The 24,295-nt window shown below is 39.1% G+C and overlaps 1 protein-coding gene across 1 annotated transcript in view; it reads right to left on the bottom strand.

Annotated features, from left to right (window-relative positions):
- Positions 1-24,295, bottom strand: part of LOC133527073 (protein groucho-like) — a 73,525-nt gene that overhangs the window by 25,074 nt on the left and 24,156 nt on the right. Inside the window, exons 5-6 of the mRNA XM_061863963.1 lie at positions 9,611-9,748; positions 1,727-1,925 (exon numbers count right to left, since the gene is read on the bottom strand). Of these exons, the coding sequence (XP_061719947.1) occupies positions 1,727-1,925; positions 9,611-9,748 (337 nt within the window). The remainder of the gene's footprint in view (positions 1-1,726; positions 1,926-9,610; positions 9,749-24,295) is intronic.

The following is a 24,295-nucleotide window of genomic DNA, read 5'->3' on the forward strand; positions in this document are numbered from 1 at the left end:
ATATTGCTTTGGAAGTATGAAAAAGTCACTTCTCCGAATTGAAGCTACTTGTCAATGTTTGGATAGAATAAGTAAACAAGCGTTGAGTTTGGAAAACATGAACCGATTTTTTCATCGCTCCGAGATGTAGGTCTATAAGTTATATAACTGTATAGGTTAGTTATAGTTATAGTATTATTCATACAATCAATGGGAGCGGTGCGGTTTGAGCGTAGCGCGAATAATCCAGGCACGCGGGGCGAGCGCGCCACAAATGAAAATGTAACACAGAAATGGATTTGGAAGCCGCCCGTCGCTCCGGTTAATTACAAAAGCAAGCGGTAATCTGCGCTCCGGGATGTTCCGGCTTAGCGCCCCCCGACCTCCCCCAGCCACTTCCCCGGCTAATTTGTGCCATTATCGGTGTACTGATGTAAGAGTTACCGAGCAGGTGGGGGAACTCCTCCACTCTACCTTGCCTCAATTAATTATTCCTGCTGGTGTGAGCGTCGCGTGTTTTAGTCAATTAGTAACGTAATTTTGCGGGTGACTTGAGTGTATGCGGTCGCGAACTCAGCCGCGTTTTAATGTTTACTAAATTACGAGGATTAAAATAAATAAGTGCCTAACTCACGTAGGCGCTCGTACATGAGTACGAGAGTTATGTGTATTGCTGTCGGGAGGATGAATAGTGGAAATTCTATGACGTTACCAGTTTAGTCAATTAAAAACGTAATTTTGCGGGTGACTTGAATGTCTGCGGTCGTGAACTCATCCGAGCTTTAAATTACTCGAATTAAAACAAATTAGGTTAGCTTGCTGTTTGCGCTAACTAATATTTACGTTTAGTTACCTACTACGCATATTATCGAAATATAACGTGAATGCATGTCTTTTTAAACATGAAATTTGCCTTGTAAATAACGCCAACCGCTTTATATCAAAAACATAATGCACGATTAGATATATTATAATAATTGTTCCAGTGAGTGAGCACGCTTCAATTACCTATCATGCGGACAGACGGGATGCTAACTACGTACCCGTGCTAACAGAACCAATTATTGAGGCTATTACATTTAAATTAATTGTAGCAGCACATGCACTACTAATACCCCTCGCCTATGTACGTGCACCGTAATAGGATTGCTCTAGCGATTGCTTTGCGCACAAACTCAGGCGATTCAGGCTATGCATTAAATGCCTTTGACATGCGTCGTGCAGTACATAGTGGGTCGTTGTTTGATATAATTGGCAAGGCGACAAAAGGCGGTCGGCTTCAGGGATCTGCGGACAGTGACTTGACTATCCCGGCTACCAATAATCATATAAATCGGTCAGGGACCGGGTGTTAGCTATTCCGGGTAGGATTTGTGCGCTTGGGAAATCCAATCGGCTTTACTCTTGCCCTTTGTATGAACATATATGTAACTCCTAGGTTCGTAATTTATGCATTTCTAATAATAATAACTCCACGGCCGATTCGGCCACGGCGACTGCTATCAACTCCATTGCTGTCTCTGGTGTGCTCGTGTATGCTTATTGCGTCAAACTAATCTAACGACAGCAAATATTTTTCACGCTTTCTAGAAAGTTCGGGTAGAATGTGGTATCGCAAGCATTAGAGGTAATTACACTTTCAGAGTCCTCCAGACAAGTGCATAGCTATTAAGTAACTGCTATATGGAGGTGCCCATATTGATAACTATCAGAAAAAATATGCAGCTGCAGATTTAGAAGTACTTACCGTTTCCCTTGTCATCCGGCCGGTGTAAGTCCGGCGGCTTGGCCAGCACGGAGAGCGGGTGGTGCGGCACGCCGAGCCCCAGCAGCCCTGCGGGCGGCAGTGCGCCCTGCCCGAGCAGCGGCAGCGGGGGCGCGCCGTGCGTGGGTAAATGCGCCGCATGCATCTGCTGCAGCAGCCTCGGGAGGTCCGGCCTTTGTTGCTGCAATAATATGTTTACGTAGAGCAAATGACATAAGGGTACAGAATAGATAAACTACTCGTACATTCAGAATTCTCACTAATTTATAAAACCTATTTGATAGACAATCACGTAGTGCATTTCTAACAAATGGCACGTTCTCTTTGGCTATCGAATAATTGATAAGAGGGATATATATGTACTAATAATAAGCTAAGCTTTTTATATAGCTACATTGTTTGGGTTCGAAATTGTAATGGCTAGTAATTTTAAGACTACTATCACATTTCAACAAATCCAAAAATTAGTTTTATAACAATTAATTAGCTTCTTAATCCCTAAGCAAAAAATATAACAAAACGATACAATGGCTGTGCTTATTATTGTAGGGTTGGAACGTGTAAGTATACTTGAATAGGTGCCCGATGCCTATAAAGGGGTGAGTTTTGCATTTAAATTTGTTACTTGTTTTTTCAAAGGCGGTCAAGGGTGGCACAGGTGGCAGGCAGTAGACGCCGCATCAGGTACGACAAAGCACAGGCGCGTTAGTGAGATTAATACGTGATTGCAAAATCCCAATTTATGCATAGGTTTCGCGCGTCGCAAATTAGCTACCCTGATTAAAGTAAAAAAAAAACATTTAGTTGGGAGTGCCGACAGTCAAAGTGAATTGATGTGTCACCGCAGAGCGTCGTGCATTTTTAAACCGTAGCCGGCCCAAATTAAAAGTCCTCCACGGCCCCCTGCCGCCACGATATTTTAAATTTTAAATGAGAACTCCGCCGGCGGCGGCGACTGAGCGAAATTGATTACTCCTTCTCCATTATTCCCCTTTTTCCACTTTTCCCGCGCTTCCCGTTCGTATCTCGTCTCGTTTAACGTTATTATTATACACTGCGAGCGGTTGCCCGCCCCTCTGTCCTGATCTGCCCGCTCCCCGCCGCTGCGCCCGCGTCAGCACCCGCGCCCGCTTGCGCGCGCTCCGAGGTTCTCTCCTCTCCGACTCGCCAAGCTTTTTCCGGTCGGACGAGCACGTTCTTTTTTAGCGGCCGAAAATTAATTGGATTTTCGCCGAGGGTGGAACATATTTTTTATTGGCCGCTCACGGCTGTGATTTATTGTGTGTCAAAAGGTGGCGAGCGCCACTTAGCTAGAGTGCTTTTCTACAAAAGGGAATTTTTAAATTCCAATTATATTTTTGGTCCAATTCCTCGCACCCCACAAGACCAAATAAATGCTCAAGTAATCTGTTTAGCAGCCATAGCAAGCACGTGCACGTGTTTCATCTTTAGTAAAACTTACATAAATGGAAGTATGTATAGCGCAGAGATAATAAATAAGCGGTTTTACCAACTGGCTTAACATTATATATTTACAATGTTGTTAACCTACTGCAAACTGAACACGACATAATTATGTCAAGACAACACGAATGTTTCGCAAATTTTCAAGTATGCCTGCTACCATAATCATTTAATAACACTGCAGTGTCAAGAATAATTCTTAGGTCAGTAGTTCACCACGTGTCATTAGACATGCATCATAAATTCATAAGGCGTGGGTCGAGGTCCTAGCAGTCCAAATTATACAAACAAAGCCGTAATTACCATGTGCACCCGCGTTACCTGTCACCGTTTACCCCGTGTTACCCGACTGGTTCCTCGACCTCGGTTACACTCCGACGTGCACATTGCACAGCCCTAGTCATGTCGACAGGGTTGCGCGTTGCGCGTGAACTCTATTATATTTCCCATCTGTTACGTTTATAAACTAAGCAATACCTATTTCTATGTACATAAACAAGCTATTTTATAAACACCACAGTAATAACAATAGGCACGCATTACACATTTCCTAAACGTACAACAACACCAGAGGGTATTGTTCGTTGAAATTTTGTAAATATAAGTATTCATTAAAATCAGAATATGTCTGCCGAGCACCATAATATTTGTATTATGCTTTATGATTAACTCTACAGTTCAGAGTCGAGACGGGTTAGTCGGCTGTCTCGTTTATTAGCTTAGAGGTGGTAACCCTAACGGCCCCCACAGAGGGCCACAGATCCTTATGAATGACAATACCGCAGATCCACTATCGGCACAAAGGCAATAGAGACTGAATAAAGCCATAAGCATATACTCCCATTTACTTTTGGGTAGTAGGAGTTCGTTACATTTTTGTAAGCGCATAATTTAGTCGTGATTAAAGAGCAAAGCAGCCTTGGGGATTAAAACTTGATCCTCTTAACGACGTTTGCGTATACCCAGCTAACTTCGGAGAAGCCTGGTGTTACGGAGATTATATATGAATTAGATTGAAGTTATATTCAATTTTCTTTAAGGTTTATTATCCAAGTACGTGTACGTTAAATACAACTCGAAATAATATCAGCAATCATATTCATAATGCTGTGTTCAGATACCTAAATACAGTCTAAAAATATTATGTTCATGGTTGGATATAATAATTCCTTTGAGAATTGTGAACCCTTCCAACTTCTACCAAGGTCAATTTGTTATTCAATCGTAAGCGAATAGAAAGAGAAATCACCAGATATCAGCAATTTTAAATATGGGTCTCACTGGAATTCAAATGGATGAAAGCTGGCATGGCTGGATGTCTTTGTAAAAATATTGTAAATCTGTGACCGAAACCGGCAAAACGTCCTACTTTGTCGCTTGCCATAAGGAAGAGATTTGCTTGTATACGAATAATCTGTCAAGGCGTCCTTATGGCAAGCGACAAAGTGGGACGTTTTGCCTGTTTCGGTCACAATTGTGTCGTTACATCTAATTATTTTATTAAAATTGTACACTTAACGTCTTTTTTAAGGTTTGAGAAGTTTATTCCTCAGAAGATTACAAAGTTATCACTTACTGAGTAATACATATTTAAATTTAACATATATGTATTATCATAATACAAAGGAGAAAATAATACAACTTTTAAAGCCAATTTTAAACAACTAAGTATGCAACTATGTAAACTACTTATTCTAGTTTTTGGGAAAACATTCAAAATTTTATTGGTCAAATTGCTCACAATTCTATGGAGGATCCACTCGTAAAGATTTTCAGCTTCTGCCAATGAGTTTGCAAAACAGCCAAAATCCAATTTTTTATTATTATTTACTGAATGAAATATTGAGTTTGCTTTAAAGTCGGGAAAGCTTATATTGTGAAATTGGCACGGGTTGTAGCGGGTAAAACTCTGTAAAGAAAATGTTAGGCTTCTCTATCCACGTTCGCGTCTCGGCGGGATTACTCTCGATTTATAAATGGATAGCGTGCGGTGCTCTACGGCTCAGATTTTTGCGTGAAAATATTTCTCTGAACACCGCGATGCTTTTGACACAAATATGGAGCTTCGGAGCTATGCGTCGAGCGGCTTTCCAGATCCACAAAACAAAGAAAACTATTTCGATTACTGTGAAATTGTGGAATGGATTTTGGGCTGTGGAGGGGATTATTTAAATGGATGACAGAGTAATACAGCTTTTTTCCGTGGTGAGCGAATGATGAACAGTTCAAAATGTAAAATATTGATATAATGTAGAGTAACCAACAGAAGACCATAAAACGAGTCGCTTAACGATAATGCTTATTGCTTTTTTATTGCTCGGACAATTAGAGCGCACTAAGTAACATAAGTGGGATTGTAATGTTTCTATATCATTAACCCACAATTAGTTACATTTTAATAGTTATATCGAGAGACGAGGAAAGTTTCCATTCTAACGCCGGAATAATTAAGATCAGTTAGTTTGCGGTGGGAGCACATTAAAGTGCAATTACCAGCGATTGCTCCGCCGCCGCCGCTGTCGGATTAAGATATTGCTGCTGCTTTAAAATAATTGATTGATTGCCCGTATATTTTGCCAATTGACGCAGTGATGTTGGCAATTAAAATGTATTGATGATCTAATGGCTTTGACTTTTTAATAGTCTGTTGCAATGTATGACACACAGCTAGATATATTGCAGCGTGATATCATATATATTTTACGTTCGCTTTATACAAAATATTTTTTATAATAATATCATTCATAATAGAAAAAAAACGTAACTGAAAGGATCAACAAAGAATTAGGATGACAACATTGATAGCTCGCGTCTGTCCCATTGTATCACAGTTGATAACTATCGATATTGTGCCCCGAACCACCCGCCCGTGAACGCGGGGCATAAAACGACGACATAAGCTACAAAGAGGGTAGTTTATTGAGACAGGGCGGGGGCGCGGCTAACGCACCATTAGACGTGAACCGGCAACACGCGACGCGCCAATACACATGTTACACTTTCAACATAATTGCTTTTATCACTTACAGTTAAACACAAATATATAGTATATTATAAAGTTAAAGCACATTAAGCAGCTAGCTGTATTTCAATTCGAACTAATGTTTATTCACTCCAATGATCTAGATTATTTTTACGTAAGTAGGAGTCATTAATCGGTGTTAAGTCACTGAGAAATAAAAATTCTTTTTTATTAGTCATGATTTTCCTTAGAAAGCCTATCCCAACCATATACAAATACGACACGCCGAAGAGAAATGAATAAATCCTTAGGTAAAAGAAAAACTCGTGAGCCGGATGAGTCGTAAAACTGATTTCATAATTTCATTGGAAGCGACGACAGGCCCGGCCCTAACTCACTGGATGAAAAACAAGCGCCTAAGCGACGGGGAAAAGTTAATGCGGTAGCGGAGCGGGGCAGACGCACAAGAAATACCGAGGAGCTACACGATCCCATGCAATATTTATCACCGCCGCGAACGTGCCTCGGAAAAAATGACAAATTCATGTTTCCCCTCTCAACCTCCCCGCCGCTACCCCGATTTATTCTACTCGTAATTTTTATCAGAGGGCGCGAGAGCCGACGTAAACTAGACAGAAATGTTTTCGCGACTCGCTTGTTTATAGAGCCATCGACGGGGAAACAGATACGCTCTATTTACACAGCGAGCAGTATTTGCGCACCTATATCTCGAGATAATGTTGCGTAAACGAGATACATAATACACTTGTTTATTCCGTACAATTACTATCATAGATATGGATTTTCTATTACAAATAAACGTATCGTAAATTCTGATTAGATTATTAGTCATAAAGCGGCTCGATGTGGGATGTTCGTTCGTGCATCTGTATGTGACAGAGCGCGACTTCGTATCGATTGGGGGTTTCATGAATATTGTTTCAATGCGAACATTTGTGTCATGTATAGGTTAACATGAGAGGGTGCGAATGTCTGGAAGCTATTACCTCGAGGTCGGAGCTACCCCTCAAACCGGCGCGGCGGTGCGGAATAAAATCTGAACGAGAAATGATGCGTCCGCCGATAACGCGGCGACGGAACGAGCCTCCCGACCTCTGCTCAGCGCGTCGCGCTTACCTATATTGTCACCGAACGCATTTACCCTTCACGTAACACGAATTTTTCTACCTTACCCTCTTTCGACTCAATAAGAAGCCAGTTTATTTGATATAGATTGGAACGAATAAGTACTGCTTCAGACGATATTCATAAATCGTTACGGGAAAAGTCATAAAAAAAAGCCTTGAAACCATTTAAATGAAATACGATTAAAGTCATCGATAACCAAAATAAAAGCGCCTAAAGTGAAACAAGAGGATCGTAAACAAAAGCTTTAACAAAAGCAAGACGTTTAAATTTGGAAACGGAGTATTTTGCAAGACGGTAAGTGATTTTAATAGGCAGGCAAACAGAGTCCCCAATTTGAAGAGTATTCCCTCTTCCCAAATCGGCGCGCGGTAGAATCGTCGCAAATCAGACGGGCCGGGGAGGCCACTCTCCGGGGAGAGCCCCTTTGATCCCTAGCTGACCCGAAAATAAAAAAGGTTCGTAATAAAAAAGGACCGACATACGGAAGGTGGCGCAGCTTTTTTATTTAAATTAGAGTATTTTATAGGGGGAGACGATATTGCGTTTTGCCGGTATCTCGAAAGCTGTTCAGTAAATCTATAGGTAAATCCACGCTGGGGCGTTGAACCTTCAGCAAATATTTAGGGGATCTTTAGGCAGGTAGATTTTCTCATATTCAAGGTGTTTTCGCACCGTATAAGCGGCATAAAAGGTTCTTTAAGACCGAGATGGTAATACCCCAAAACGCTTACGGTATACTATAGAGTTTACGATATGTTGCTTGACGAAATGTAACATGGACATAAAGTTGGCTCACAATTCCAGGAATGAAATGTGCGAATACTTATGCGCAAACAATCCATTTGAATCTTGATACGTAGCCAACAACACGTGAAGCTGCAGATACGCTAATCTTTGGCTAATTTTGTTACTAAAGCCTTCCTATTAAACTGCGCTAAGTTAATTATAGAACTGTGAGGTTTTGGCTTTAAAAATAGGGAATAGATCAGTCGCGGGCAGAGGTGGTAACAATGTGGTCCGGGTGATCGAGTTGGCACACCGCCAAGTTTCAACCACAGACGGCGCAGCGTCAAGTGACTTCCACCACTATTTTCGCCTTCATTATCTTTAAAGTGATTTATTTCAGTCGCCGCATCTACAAAACTAATAGATAGGTATCTATTTACATTAACACATGCCAAGCGTTAACACATCGCGAGAATAGGTCGCACTAACGACTTGGCACGAGTGCGAGAAGACTAGAGTGTAATAGACCGTCGCGATGAAGCGCTCACGAGTCACGACGCTTCTCTTAAAAAGTACAATTAGAATATCGTGAAATTAGTTAGAGCGGCAATTTGAGGACGGGCTCTAATTCACGCCTGGAAAGGTGTGGTTAGCATCTCGTATGTAAATGCTAACAGCGGAGTCATTAGGCTGATACAGTGCGCGCCCACACGAGTGACAAATGGCCGCTTCACATGTGTAATGCCGTAAAACACGCGGCTCTAATAATTACCAGCGGGGTCATCACGATAAATTAATACAATAAATTATTATTTTCTTTATAAATTGTTCGGCGTTGTAGTTTGTTGTAATTGTATCAGGCGGCTGGCGCGCGGCCAGATTGTCTAAGATCGTTTAATTAACGAGCGCCGAACTTTCGACCTGTTGAAAGCGCTTTTATAGAATCCCCTCAAGTTTCGTACCTGCTCAAGTTTTAGTCTTTTACAGTTTTATTGTGAACCGAAAAACAAGCCTCATTAAAGATATTACTAGTAATTATTTTAAGTAAAAAAGCAATTTGTCATAGCGAGTTCGCGAGACAGGCAAGGCAGCTAGTCATGCAATCAGTCGCATAACTAAGCAAAGAGGGGACTGTTTGGACAGATGCCACGTAGAGCAGTAGTCGCTAAACATTCCACGCTCGCATTTACAACCAACAACCTACTGCTGTGCAAACAAGACACGTGTAGATTTAATCGGTTTCGCATGAAAAGCTGCACTCGTGAATTTGTTCTGTTAACGATGTTACGCGCAATATAACGTTTAGACTGCACTCAGTGAAGGCATAGATTATACGCTTGATTGCGCGTTGTCTTTTTTGCAGCAACAATTGTAAGTTGCTTAGTTATACTTCGCGCGATTAATTATTTTTTGTTTATGGCTTGGATTTGATTACTAGTTAATTTGTAAGGCTGTGTAAAAGTAGCCACTACCACCAGTTTCAAATTCCAATATTAATATTTAAGTCCCGTGTAATAATGGTAGCGTAAAACAGACATGTGCTTTGTGGGTAAAATTTGACTTACCCCAATGATGGCATTGAGTTCCGTCATGGTGACCTGTTTCGCCCGCTCGACGGCCGTGGCCACCTGCTGTTGGTGCTCTTGTGACAGGAATGGTAGGATTTGTGCTATTATTGCATTCAGCCTTTTCGCTATTTCCGTCTGTAAAAATAAAGATGACATTAGATTACTTATTCATACCAGCTAATGTGTGATCAAAGAGATTTGAAACGATAAACTTGTCAAATATATATGCTTCAAAATATTTATTACCCTGCAGAGTTGCAGTGTGAAACATTGCATGTTCGAGAAGATTATAGCATCGAAATAACTAATGTAATATCAGCAATTCCGTTGCTCGGATGTTCTGAAATGTTCTCGATGTTATGACCAATCGTTATCGAGCATTAATTCAGAAATGTTTCCACGCCAAGAAACACGACGATCACGCAGTCGGACGTCGGAACCATAAAATAGCTCAGATAACAAGAATAAAAACATGACATTTAAATGGTCACAGATTGATTGAGAGCAATTTAAATTCAGTGATCTATTTCTTTGTATAATATGGACAATTTACATTCAATAAAAGCTGTCATCGGCTAAATTAAACGCTAACTGGACGTATTTTACATACTAATTGACACGCAAAGGTTGCTACATTCCAATACCTACTGAAAATATAATTGCACTGCTTATTTGCCTAGGTTTAAAGTTTTAGTTAAAATAGGTTGTGGGCCACTGGTTAAAATATGTTACTTAATCGGTCCAGTTTGTTTTAAATTAGTTTTTTTTTTAATAAACACATTTAACACAGGTGCATATACCATCTGCTAACTCACATTATTATGCATTATGATTACTTAGCACAGTTACGTACGATACAATGCAGGTCCTTCTATATTGCAAGTCTGCCTTATAAGACAAGCGTAGGTATCTAGCTGTCATCATAAATCAGAAAACTAAGCAAATGAATAAATATACGACCAAATAAATTGAATCGTAGCACAGTTACAATTAACACGATAAACAATATGTGATGAATGAAATGATAAATCGCTGGCGCGCCATATTCATTGGCTTTGTACGTATATTTTACGTTTATATGCACAGTAATTTTATTCACAGATCCGCTGTGAATCGAGCACGAATTAACATAATGAGCCCGTGGCGTATGATGCGTTTAATATGACCCCTGTAAACACGAAGTCGGTGTCGAACGATTTTATTAATTATTAAATTTTATTCAGTCTGATTTTCCACGATGATATTTATGAGTGTCGATTGATTTCACGAGCACGCAGATTATAATTGGTCGGCGGTGCGTAGCATAAGCTACATAATTGTGTAATCGGATTATGGATCGATAAGCTTACCCGCGACAGGCAGATTTAGGAGGATATCGTGTAATTATTATTGCTAGGTACATCATATAATTATTATCGGAAGATTAAAAATTCGTATGTAGCACGTGCCTGCCTATAAACGAATATCTATTTAGTTAATAGTCATTTCTCGCAAATTATGATATGTTTAGCTGACCAAACTGATAACTTATTTCTATTAGCTCTTTAACAGAATCACGATCTAGTCACTTCAAGTTGGTATGGACTAAAATAATTTATAAGGCAATACCTAAGTACTTCCATATGTAGAATATTGGAATAGGCCCTCAATGAAAACATATATATTTGACCTAGAAAGATCTAGGTCTCTTCTGGGCATTTTTGGTTCCCGGGGAATTAAAGGAGGGAAGAAGAGTCTTGTACTCTGTATCTTTAGGTATTTAAATAAAAGTAAACAGCATCTACCCTCAAATGGCTCCTTAAGCCAGTTGAGGGTAGATGAAAACATTACATGATCAAATAATGTAGGTTAAAGTCAGGTCGTTCAGTGAAGATCCAGGCGGTTTTGTATTTGGTTGGTTAACCAATAAATGTTATAATTACCCGAAAATGTACAATTTTTTTACTTTTATTTAAATACCTAAAGATACAGAGTTATAGTTAGAATCACCATCTTAATCGTCAAGTCAAAACAGACGCTGTTACCTTGTTGTGCCAAATTCAGTAATAACTAGCGCGTGATTGTGAGACTAAGTCTCAAAACAATGCGAGTTAGCCCGAGTCTTGTTGCCTAGGTTCGGAATAACAGCCCCATTCGGCAAGGACCGCACGCTCCGCTGCAGCGCACGAGAGCAGCGCTGCATAAAGGGCGGCGTTCGGCGGGTGTCGCCGCACCGCAAATTGCACCTGAATTCCGCTCCGCTAAATAGCCGGACTGTTTGTCGCTAGCCTGCCTTGTTACTGCTCGAAACTGTTTCTCTTTATGAACTTCGATGTTTGTAAGTACGTATGCGAATGAAGTTTGTTTAGGTACCTACTAGGCGCTATTCGTAGTTATAGAATCAAGGCTGTATTTAAATTCGTGCTACTTTATAGTTAACACGTATAAACTGAGTTAATGAAAGCTTAATAGCATGATAGGTACCTATAAAAAAAATGAAATCATAATTAAGAAATATGTGAAGAAACCTATAACTGCCTATAAGATAACTACAAAAGATTTCGCCAGCAACTTTATTTTCTTATGCCAAGTGACGTCCACCACAATTACTTTTACTTCTGGACTCTCAGAACTTTTTTTCATCCAGCAAAAACCGTATAATACATTATTCTAAATGTACAGTAGGCGTTATCAAGTATAGCTGGCGTACTTGTATTTATGTCGTGTTGGGGACCAAGCTGAACAATTCTGCGTCGTCGGCTGCCGGCACCGCAAATGGCACAGCAACACAAAGCGCAAGACTCGTTTGCAAATATCTGTAGTTTCTAGCGTTCATCGCCTTGCATCTGTAAATGTACAATGTACACAGTTCCTGCTCTTACGCAAGTATTGCCGAGGTCCTATTAAGTGAATGATTTTGATGTTTATTTTTTGTTCACGGCTCAGGAAAACACAAAAGCAGGGATCTTTCATAAAATGTTAATAAACTGCCTTTACAATTAAAAAGTCTTCTATTGCATTCCATTGCAGCAAGCATGATATTCAACATTTTAGAACATTTATTAACATTACAAAATAAAACTTCTTTGATTTTCCTTTTTTGAGCGCAAATTGTAATAAGACATTTCAGATATGTACTTAAATTTATGCAATGTGTAAATGTAAAATGCTATTATTTACTGTATATAAAATAATTATAAGTTTATTGTATTACTGATGTAATTGCTCATGTTACTTTATGGCCAGTGAATGAAGCTGAAACTGAAAATAAAAATGAAGACGAACATTAATCATCTTGCATATTATTTCAAAGTATGAATAGTGTAGATATATTTATTTATTTTAAACTTTATTGCACATGAAAAAAAAGAGTACAACAGGCGGAATTAATGCCAATAGGCATTTTCTACCAGTCAACCATAAGGCAAAACAGAAAAACTTCAAGGTGGGTGCAGTGAAAATTAAAATTAAAAAAACCGTAACTTTTGAGCTTTTGTTTTGAGATATAGTGTTTGTTGGCTGTGCTGTGTGAAGTTGTGGACGCGGCGATCGCGAGAAACAATTTACATTTTCATTTATCATAGGTCATAGGAATACCTAATACTTTACTTTTTAAATAAATTGATTATGACCGCCGATGATTTGGTGAGCATTCATCGCCGATATTTAATGACTGACAAGTACAATAAGTCTAAAGTCCAAAAAATCGGCCAAGAGCATGTCGAGTCTTGCTCAGTGTAGGGTTCCGTAGTTACCATTCTGTCAGAATAGGCTAAACGGGGGTTATTAGGAAGTATCATGTATACATACATAACAAGCGTACGGGAGTACCTATTACCTACGCAGCGCTTTGTATTGTATGTCTTTTTGCTAAGACTTTTTGCAACAACTCAAAAACGGCAGGACCGTTCATGTTCGCTATAGTTTTCTTTGAAAGTAATTTTTAAGGTTAAAATTTTTTTTTCGGAGCGATTATTTTCGAAAATATTCATTTTATCAAAATAATGGTTGTTAGGGGTCTCCCTTACTCCACCATTGGGTTAAAGCCCAATGTTGGGTTGGGTTGGGGTTGGGTTAAGTGTGTGTGTACCTTCTAACATTACCTTTTAATATTGATCCTTAGTTGATCTTAAATAAATATAAATATTATAGGACATTACACAAATTGACTAAGTCCCACAGTAAATAAGTCTTAAATAAATGCAATTTAATTTATTTTAAATTTAAAGCGAAAAGTTAAAAAAAAGTACGGGACATACCCTAAAAAAAATCTTGTAGTTTTTATTTTACCGTTCTTTCGCCATGCATAATTTATATATCCATGCCAAATTGCAGCTTTCTAGCACCAACGATCACGTAGCAAAGCCGCGGATGGACAGATAGACAGACTGACATGGTGAAACTATAAGTGGACTACGAAGCCCTAAAAAGGTAAACACGGTAGGTACAATTAATGCATATTATTGCAATGTTATATGAATAAAGTGTTAAAATAGTGTAAATAATATGTATTGGCGGTGTAACCGCGACGCTCGGCCAACGCGACACAACCCGAATTACCGCAAATTACATTTTCATTCCCTCCCGATGAACCGCCGAGCAACATCGTGTCCGCATTAATGAGACCTAGCTTTTCAGACCGTGAGAACTCATTTAATTCATTTATCGCGCTTTATATTGCGTTTCTCGAAAGCATATTAGACAGATTATATCAATTTAACATTGTCGATTGTACACATACAGTTTTAGTAATTACTTATTTTTTTAATCCCAGGCGGAAACGGCTTTAAAAATATGTATCAATAAATTTATAGTGAAATTTATTATAACTAACCTAATAAATATGCAAAGTTAAATGTATTACTCTCATAATGACCCCAGTCTGTTCATTCATGATGCGTAGATAATGTGATAGAGACCACATTTCACGGTTTCGTAGGTTCGGTTTGGACCGAAACCAATATATAATCCAATTGCATTCCCATCATATCAGACCGTACCTACGCCGTCGAATAAACCCGAACAAAGAGCGTCCAGATTAAAACATTTCATTGACTTTACAAGTCGAAAAATCTCGTACCATTTGCACTGGCACGTACATAATTATAGCTAGAACGGCAGCCACGAGCGGCGGAATAAAAGCGGGCGTACAAAAGAGCCGCAAAAATACGTACTTTTGCGAGCTCTCCACAAAAGATATAGTACGGTTTGTCATTAAGGAGTTCATCCCGCGCGAGAAATAAAAGAGGAACGTTGGGTTTCAGGGTGAGCGGGCGCCGGGGGGCGGGGAGGGCTGCACTAATGGCTCCGACACTCATCCGCTAATGCCGCCCGTGACTCCTCTTTTTGCGCGATTTTCACGTGGTTTAGTCGGTTGAGCTTTTAATCTGGCACTGCATCTTGCCTGCGGTGACGCTCCATTTGTCCCCGTACTACCCTCCATTTAAACCTCCATATCTAAATTAATCGAAGTCGCGCACGGCGGCTCTTAGCACAAGAGCAGGAGTCACTTGGGAAATTAAAAAGTTTACCACAGTTTTATTGTCACTGCCAACAGAACACATTTACTAACAGTAAACTGATAGTGCTCGGCGTGAGCATTAAAGTTAATGCTTAACACGTACAGTCGTATAGTGCTTGAAATAGTAATGCCAATTCTGAAGAAGTCGCGCTTATCTTGCGAATGCAACCGAGCGCAATGCATACGGCGAGGCTGACCCAGATGGAGGCGCGGCCGCGCCACGTGGTGCAATTTATTGTCTTCCCTCCCGGAACGAATGTTGACTTCACACACGGCGCGGGAATAAGCGGACGCGAGTGCTTAAACGTTAGTACATCAATTTGTTTTTGTTTTTTGTGTTAGCGCGATGTCCACGCCTCGGTGGCCGGGCATGAAACGAGGACGTTTGCACCTCTACGGTCCCGACCATATCGCCTGATGAACTTTTACCGCGATTGTTTTACGAAATTAAACCGGACGCTTCCAAGTAAACAGCGGTCGCGTCCTTCATTATGCCTCGCGGCATCGTTTCATAAATTATTTCATGCACGTTATCTTCGCGACGAAGTTTCTACACTTCATTAAACAAAGTAGTCTTGTAAATGCCACTATTGTATTAAAAACCACGACGCGATCGCTCTTATGGCGCGGTAATAAATAATTCCTCCGACGAAATGGCAGTCGAGTCGATAAATGGGCTATTATTGCAGCAGACAGAGGCCAACATTATCATCGATTCGTATCGCATTCGCTCAGCAATAATTGTTTAAACACAGCCTGTCGCGGTACATTAGTGGCTGGATGGCGCACATCAATAATGTAAAGTACATATTCCTGCCCACTGTCCTCGCGGGTCGTTAGCTTTCTAATTGCACCTTACATTTTAATGGCCTTAACTACTCTGCTTATTATGCTTACAAAGTTTTCGAAGTTTACGGTAAAATGAAGTTTGACAAATAGCATGCAGGGAACACATGTAGTCAATTTATCACGAGTAAAGTGCTACTGGAGGACAGCATTATAAATTACTTAAAATAATTGGTGTTCGAACGCCCCGATACTTGGAGAACCGGATCGCGCCTGCGCTCGCCGTCGATATTCATTAAAGTAAAGTGTGTAATTATGTAGGACAAGTTTATTCAAAAGCGGACTAGAGGCGGTAGCGATCAGGCACGTTGTTATCTCGGTATACAGTGTCGCCGTGATCAAATCAGATAGATGTAATTGCGATCCACAGAGTGCATGGCGAACGAGTGCCGCTGTCAATCATTGACATCGCTTCCAGTTATATGTAATTATTTCAACACAAAAAAGAATGTCAATACTGGTAGTAATGCCCGACAGTTACTTGCAAAATAAAAATTATATACAGTAGCGTTTAATTGCCACTGCCACTTAAAGGGTCTGCAATACGTAACGTAATTCACTGAACCCAATAAAATGGCGATAAAACCGCAAGTAGGTTGCTTTATCCTATTAATAAATGATTGCAAGTTTTTGCGAACATTCAACCGCTACACTTTTAATTGGGTTCTAACACGACAACTGGAGTTGTTCTACGACTGATGACAAATCATTAAGTATTTATTCAAGGATTGAAAGCAACGAAAACGGTCGCTCGACACGCAAGTGGCATCGATTCTGTGGATCAGTTTATACGATTGTCATTTTATTACCGATTTGATGTTGCGTGCGTCGAGCGACGCAACATGGCTGCAACGGCATGTGGTTACAATAGTCCGCGTCCGAGGCGTATGTAGGTACCTACTCTCGTGTTGACTCGAATGTTTCTCGCCAAACAAAGACCCAGCTTCCTAGCTACCCCTGTTTGTTTAGGTCCTGCCAAACGTTTATTGCCCATTGTGTATCTTGCTTTTCGCTAAAGCGTAAAGCCTTTTTGACTCGGCACTTTTTACAAGTGCGCTTATACCGAAGTTGATTACTGGAATTTCTGAAGCGGTCTGATGTTTGTTTAAGAAGTGATGGTGAGTTTGCATGAGCGAATGAATTTATTTTTAGGGTACAAACGATTACCTATTTAATGTAGTGTCTTGAAGAAATCGCAAGATTAAGTGGCCTAAATACAGCAATACGTGCGAATTCCTCGATATGCTGAATTGACCAATTGAAGAGTTTACACTACACTATATAGTTTTACAAGCAGCGGTAGTATACAATCAGCGCGGTTCACGGTTTTTTGCCGACATTAACGAGCCGCTCGTAATGACTCGCGTTTCCGGCGCCGCGGGCTCTGATCGCTTAACACGTGTATTTGTGTTCGAACAAGAACACAATAGCGTGCGACACTTAATATAGCACTATTCTGTAACATAATAGCAGCAATTAACCATGAACAAATAAATAAATTGAAATAGCTCCATCCCGATTACGAGTTCATCGATGATTATGCAAGATTGAAAGTTGTCGATAATCTGACGAGTCGACACTAAATATACAATGTTTTGAATCGGCATTTCAATGTAGGTACGAATGTAACAAAGATTTCAAAACATTTGTTTTAGGCAGGTAACTATAAAACTGCGAAATATCAAGCCAATGGAAGCGAATATAGTTCCAAAAAATGCTATTAAAATCGAACGCTCACGAGTATCGAATTAGTGCCGCGCGGACGAGCATCGATTATATTTTTAGTTCGCAGCGACGGCTCGGCGAACCGTAGTTAGCTATAAAACGCCAGATATCAACCGCTTATTTTGGATAATAACATCAATACAGAGATAACTTTATATCAAAACAGGTATGTACATTAAATCGCTACAGAGCGTTTATCTTGCTGGAGTCCACGTGGACTCGGGGCGGCTACAAATTATTTATTTTATGGGCGCGGATGCTACCGCAACATAATGGGTTTAACTATTCGATACTACATTATAAATATGTTAATGAGTATTATCATCAATTAAGAAAGTTTCAAGTGATATATGAAGAGGTTTTCATTATTTTTATTAGGTAAAAGTTATGAGTACATTGTCAGCACAGCTTTTATCTATATCTTCAACACTTAAGCCCACGATCCATCAATGTTACACGACCAAGTGCTACAGTTATATTTGTAGATTGTCTGACTTCAAGAACAGATATCGTTTATCGTGTCCTGCATGATATTGATTACCTGATTATGCTAAATCCTAGGCTATTTTGGATAACTAGGTATATCTGTGCTATCGGATTGTTTTTGAACGATGGCTAAACTGATATCGGCTTGTTATTTGCTTGAAAACGCATTGGATTTAGTATGTTGATAAAGGACGTTTTGAAACAAAGTTATTGTTACTACGATTAGAGTATAGGTAGGTACGTATCTTTTAAGACCAGCTTAATTAATTAAATTCCCTCAATGGGATAAGTTCGCCTTTGTACTTCTTACTAATTATATGTTATTTGTAATATGTATTTTTGTACAATAAAGAGTTTACTACTACTACTAAATAATAGCTACTGCTATAATACAATAATATACAAGCTATTGAAAATATACAAATATAGGTACTTTTAATTGGCGGGAATAAACACTCGAGTCCAATATGTAAGTGAATTATTGAAATACAAAGACGTAGATACTCTAGTTAACCTTTGATATAAATATTTTATTCCTTTTCCTTCCTTTGGAATCGAACCCCATTACATATCGAAGAAAGTCCTCGATTTCTAAGATTAGAACTATGCCTAATGTTCCTATATTTTAATGAAAACCTGTCGCGCCTTATCGGATCTTACTCAGTTTTATATTTAATAAATTAAATGATACTGTTAAGACTTCTATAAAAATCTTACTCTCAGTATTGCGGACGGGGAGCTAGGGAGGGAACCGTGCAGTTAAATATGTACCCAAGTGCTGCATCTACGCCGGCTTGTTTACGGAGACCGTTTGCTCTGTCCTGTTTGCTAGCTCGTCTGTACTGGCGAAGGGGTTCAATTCAGCCATTATCTTGATATATTTCTACTTAAAAACTTGAAAAAAATTAAGCTCCAACTAGTAACTGAAGCACTGCATACTTTTCTTTAAAATAATATAGTTTTTTGTAAAGTAAATAACAAAACGCAATTGTACCAGAAATCTTATACAAAAACCGATCGTAATATCCGGCAACATTGCAAGAGCAGCAAATATCTTTGTATAGATTTTCTTAGACGTTGACTGTTGTTTTATATGACGCAGCAAGGACTCCCGCGATGCTGTATCTTGGACAGGGCCTGTTTACAGAGAACGATTGCCCATTGTTTGTTATTATCTCTTTGGGTTGAGAAGCCGGATCTTCGGTGGATTCCCTTTGTATTATATGGTACATACTTATGTGGTATATTTCTAAGATCAGGGTTCCAACATTTGTTAAAGTTCAGACCAATCGAGAATTCGGATATTTATGTATCACCATTTCTGGTAAGTACCAAATATTACAAGCATCTTAATGCTGGAGGCATTTCCACTTATCCTATATTATTGTTGAAGTCATGAAATGAAATAAGGAATATAACGTGTACAAGTTTGGAGGAAGCAACCCCTTGTAGAGGATTGTTTACGAAGCCCGTTTACGCTGCGCTGTTTGCTCACTCGTTGCCGACTGTACCTGTGTGCGGAATGCTGTGCTACATATAACGAATGCGGATGAATGCTAAAGAAAATATTGATACTTTTATACTAGTCTGTTCCAGACTCAAGTAAAGGTAGACTGGAAGGTCATGTGATAAATGTTCGTGTACAAAATGTATGTACAAAAACAAGTGTTGTACATAATGATTTTTTGTATATATAGATATAGCATGTACCTATAGATTTTTAAGACGCGAGACAATTGTTATTTATATATTCTTAATTAACCATACTGTAGGTATTATAAAAGGAATAATTTGCATAGTTATTGTGTTTCTATAAAATATCAAAGGTTTAATTCTGCCACTAGCTGCCACGCTAAAATATCATGTCATGTCTCACCTAGGTTTATTAACAGAGATTACACAAAAGTTTTCCTATTCATTTTACGTCAAATAATGTTACATCACCAAGTAGCAGCGCGTAAATGTTTTAATTACAACAATTAAATAAATTCAGGTTCAAAGCCGGGCTTATTTATTCGCCGCTAGGAGATCGGGCGACCGCGACCGCACGCCGCGCCGCGGCCGACCGCCGCCGCCGCTGCCGCCGCGCTCGGCCCCGTCCTAATATTAGACTTCTTTACCTTTTACCTATTTGTTTATACTAAGCGTATTTTCACTGAACGTGGTGTGTGAAGGAATGATTGTAAAGGTGGTTTTAATTAGAAATTGTCAAACACGGTACCACAAATATGTCTAAACGGAAAATATTTTTATAATTATTCAGTGATAGACGAGTATGAGTCTACATTACAATTGTGTTTAAGAGAATATTCTCGTTCTTCAAATACCAACTAAGTGAGAAAAGTACGTTACTCAATACTCAGTTGTAAACAAAGCAACGAAAAATTCGAAACAAGTATATCAAGTTACACCAGACCACCAGTTACCAGAGTTGACGACCAGTTTGGCCTAGTGGGTAGTGACCCTGCCTACGAAGCCGAAGGTCCCGGGTTCAAATCCTGGTAAGGGCATTTATTCGTGTGATGAGCATGGATATTTGTTCCTGAGTCATGGGTGTTTTCTATGTATTTAAGTATTTATATATTATATATATCATTGTCAAAGTACCCTCAACACAAGCCTTATTGAGCTTACTGTGGGACTTAGTCAATTTGTGTAATAATGTCCGATAATATTTATTTATTTAATTATAAAAGTATAATCTAGTTTCAAGCAAAATTCAATTTCCCTGTCAAAACAACGGTGCTATAATTACAATTAGGTCCGTGAGCGGAGCATAAGTACGTTAAATTCCGACATAGTTGTCGAGCGATTCATTTGCTCCATGAATTAGTCATTAGTGGGCACGTTCCAGCCCATTCAGCTAGGATACAGACTGTCCTTTTCTAACATGCCACAGTAGTGTGTAAGTAAAAAGGATAGCTGAAGTTCTGGTTTGGCCGGTAAATGGTTTTATTTCAGCTGTTTGTTACATGTGGCGCCACACGCGAACGCCTTGTAACTGTGTTAGTAAATATTTATAAACAGCAGAATGTTGTCTTTCATAAAGGATTAACTATTACTGACGACCTGTCTGGTTTAGTGGGTAGTGACCTCAGCACTAGGTCACCTACCTAGGTAGGTGACCTGCCTACTTATGAAGCCGATGGTCCCGGGTTCAAATCCTAGTAAGGGCATATCGAGGGCTGGGTGGTCAAACCCGATAAGTCGAAAAAATTACATATTTGAGTTAAATACAGTTTCATACAGTACTTTTCAAGCTCTTTCTAGTGGTCAATACCAATTTCGTGATTTAATACTCCTTCTACGATTTTGATAATGCAGTAATCAAATAACTCGCGAATTTGTTGAATAGTTTTTTAAGATAAAATCATGTAAGTAGCAATAAGTGCCACATTTTGTAAGACTTCCAATGGAAAAACTGGATAGCTGCATGTATAGGAATTAAGCATGTAATTTTCATGGTCACATTGACTATTTTATGTTCTGGTAAGAACAGTTATATTAACTTATAAGATATTAATAGCAAAAAGTTTTTAAAAGTATCGCACTTTTTTTTATAGTAAAACCATTTTAGTATAAGTATATGATTTCTCCTTTAAAATACAAATACAAAGCCATAGTTAAAGCAATTTAACTTCTTTTCATTTTTGTTAAGACGGCAACACTCTCTCAAAAGTTATAGGTTAAAACCCAATAACTGGGCTTATCGTACTCGAGCCCAGTGCCGAAACGTCATTGTGTCGTCAGTTAGGTTTACCACTCCCGCGCAGCACTTTGTATTCGTTGAAAAAATCTAAAATAAAATCGTATAAACAGTTTAATGTGATGATACTCAAGTGAAAGTTGTTAAATTAGTGAAAATGAGTTATCGATCAAGAAAGATAGTTAATTTAGCTCTTCAAGGAGGCACAAAATCAGGTAAATATTTGTATTTGTTTTTATAACCTCATGTCAATGGCAAACGTATATGTACGTATTCTTTCATAATACGTTATTTGTTTTAAGTAATGGCATTTATCAGTTAACTCTTAGTGTCTATTTAACATGATCGTTATTTGTTTTAATCGGAAAATGATTTCTACACGAAAGTAGGTACATTTTTTTAACAGTAATGATGAATTTCAAGGTCTTCGTAGTAAAACCCAACAACGATTGTTATTTGTTGTCAATTATTCTTATTTGTGTAATATTTTATGTCTAGAGGTACAATAACGACCGGTACATCTTCTACTGATAATATTAAGGAAGCGGACACAAAGTCTAAACCTGATTTTAAACCAAGTAAGTGCCATACCTACCTACTCACTAATAATAGGCCCAGGCGGTCGAACCCGATAACTCGAGCAAACGTTTTTAAAATTTAGAACTACGTGTGACGTATACAAGGTGTATGTTGTGATATAAAAAACATTTCGTCTTATAGGGTTTTAGCTCTAGAGCCAGGTCATTAAAAATATTTTTGCATAAAACCCTATAAATACGCTTTGTCATTCTATTCTAAGGGTAAAGCGTTTTATTGTTTTCGTTGTTATTGCATTTTATAGATTCACCTCAAATAGGAAAACACAGCGATGGAAACTCATCAGCGGACTTGGATGAAAATCAAATGGACATTGCAAACGAGATGAAAAAGTTTGTCCATATGGCTGAGTTATTTTCATCAGGAAGTTTTCTGACCCGTTTATTTTACAATTACTTACTTACGTTCAAGTCTGGGCCGGGTAACGCCTGGTCGACTGCCGCTTTGTCGACAACTCGTTGTGGCATAGGCCGACGGTAGTTTAGTTATGGCCCTGGTCTAATACCTACACCTGTAGATTTGTACACGTAGGTACACGCTTCCCGGCAGCGCAGCGGTAGGTATATTTTGCTTGCGGCGCGCTTCGTAGGTACTGACAAACTAAGTATAGCTATGAGTTAGTAGTGCCTATCTAGTTTTATTTTAATACGAAAATCGACTAGCTACTGTACAATGTAATGTACATCAATTAACTTAAAACTTGTACTAATATGTCACAGTAATTTTTCTTTAGAAATGCTGATCTACAGAAGTAGGTACCTTAAAAGATCACTCATAATAGACCGTACGTCCAGGCCAGTCACAGGGAGATCGTGTGCGCGCGGGTGTGTGTGTGTGTGTGTGTGTGTGTGTGTGTGGGTGTGTGTGTGTGTGTGTGTGTGCGTGCGTGCGTGCGTGCGTGCGTGCGTGCGTCCGTGCGTGCGTGCGTACGTGCGTGTATGCGCGTGCGCGTGTGCGTGTGCGTATGCATGTGTGTGTGTGTGTGTGTGTGTGTGTGTGTGTGTGTGTGTGTGTGTGTGTGTGTGTGTGTGTGTGTGTGTGTGTGTGTGTGTGTGTGAGAGAGAGAGGGTGTGTTTTGATTAAATTAATGGGGAAGCTAGTATTGTATAACTTTACTATTTATGAAGCGAGATTGCCAAATGTAGCTTACTGTCTGTGCTGGTCTGAAATTAATGGAAAAAAGGGAAGCTGTGAAATAGGCATATGTCTATATTACTACCTGTCAGAATGTATACCAAAACACGTAAAGAAGACATGAAAAACTTAACTAAATTGGCCGACAATTTACATTTAGACGACAACAATGATGAAGTATGTAAAAGGAGAAAAATACAAAATCTTTTTCAACTATGATCTCACTGACGACTTTCTAATTATGGGCATAACCCCTACAATCAATACTCCGAAAACAAGAAAACGAGCACGCTCTAATCCACCTTCTGTGGCCAGTAATGAGTACCCGATGGATATTGATTCATTGTACGACAATCACTTGCCAATAAGTAAAGCAAAGAAAAAGACTTGGAAACGATGTGTAACAAAGGTATTATTCCAGAAGAATTTCACCCCTGGATTCGTGGTTTAGCATCTGTGAACGAGGTAGAACCAACTTATTGTGATAGTTGTAAATCCGATACAATTTTTAAGACTATTTTGTGATAAAACTGGCAGTAAAACCTTTAAATAAAACCCTTTAACTCCGCAAGATGAAATATTAATTTAAATCAGAACCCGATAAGTAGTTCCGTGTTGAAAGTTATTTTGAAATAAAAGAGGAATTGTGGATTTTAGAGATGTTCGTTAGTCTTCAAGTCATAAAGTA

The sequence above is a fragment of the Cydia pomonella genome, chromosome 17 (genome assembly GCF_033807575.1).
Source record: "Cydia pomonella isolate Wapato2018A chromosome 17, ilCydPomo1, whole genome shotgun sequence".
In the NCBI taxonomy this organism is placed as follows: domain Eukaryota; kingdom Metazoa; phylum Arthropoda; class Insecta; order Lepidoptera; family Tortricidae; genus Cydia; species Cydia pomonella.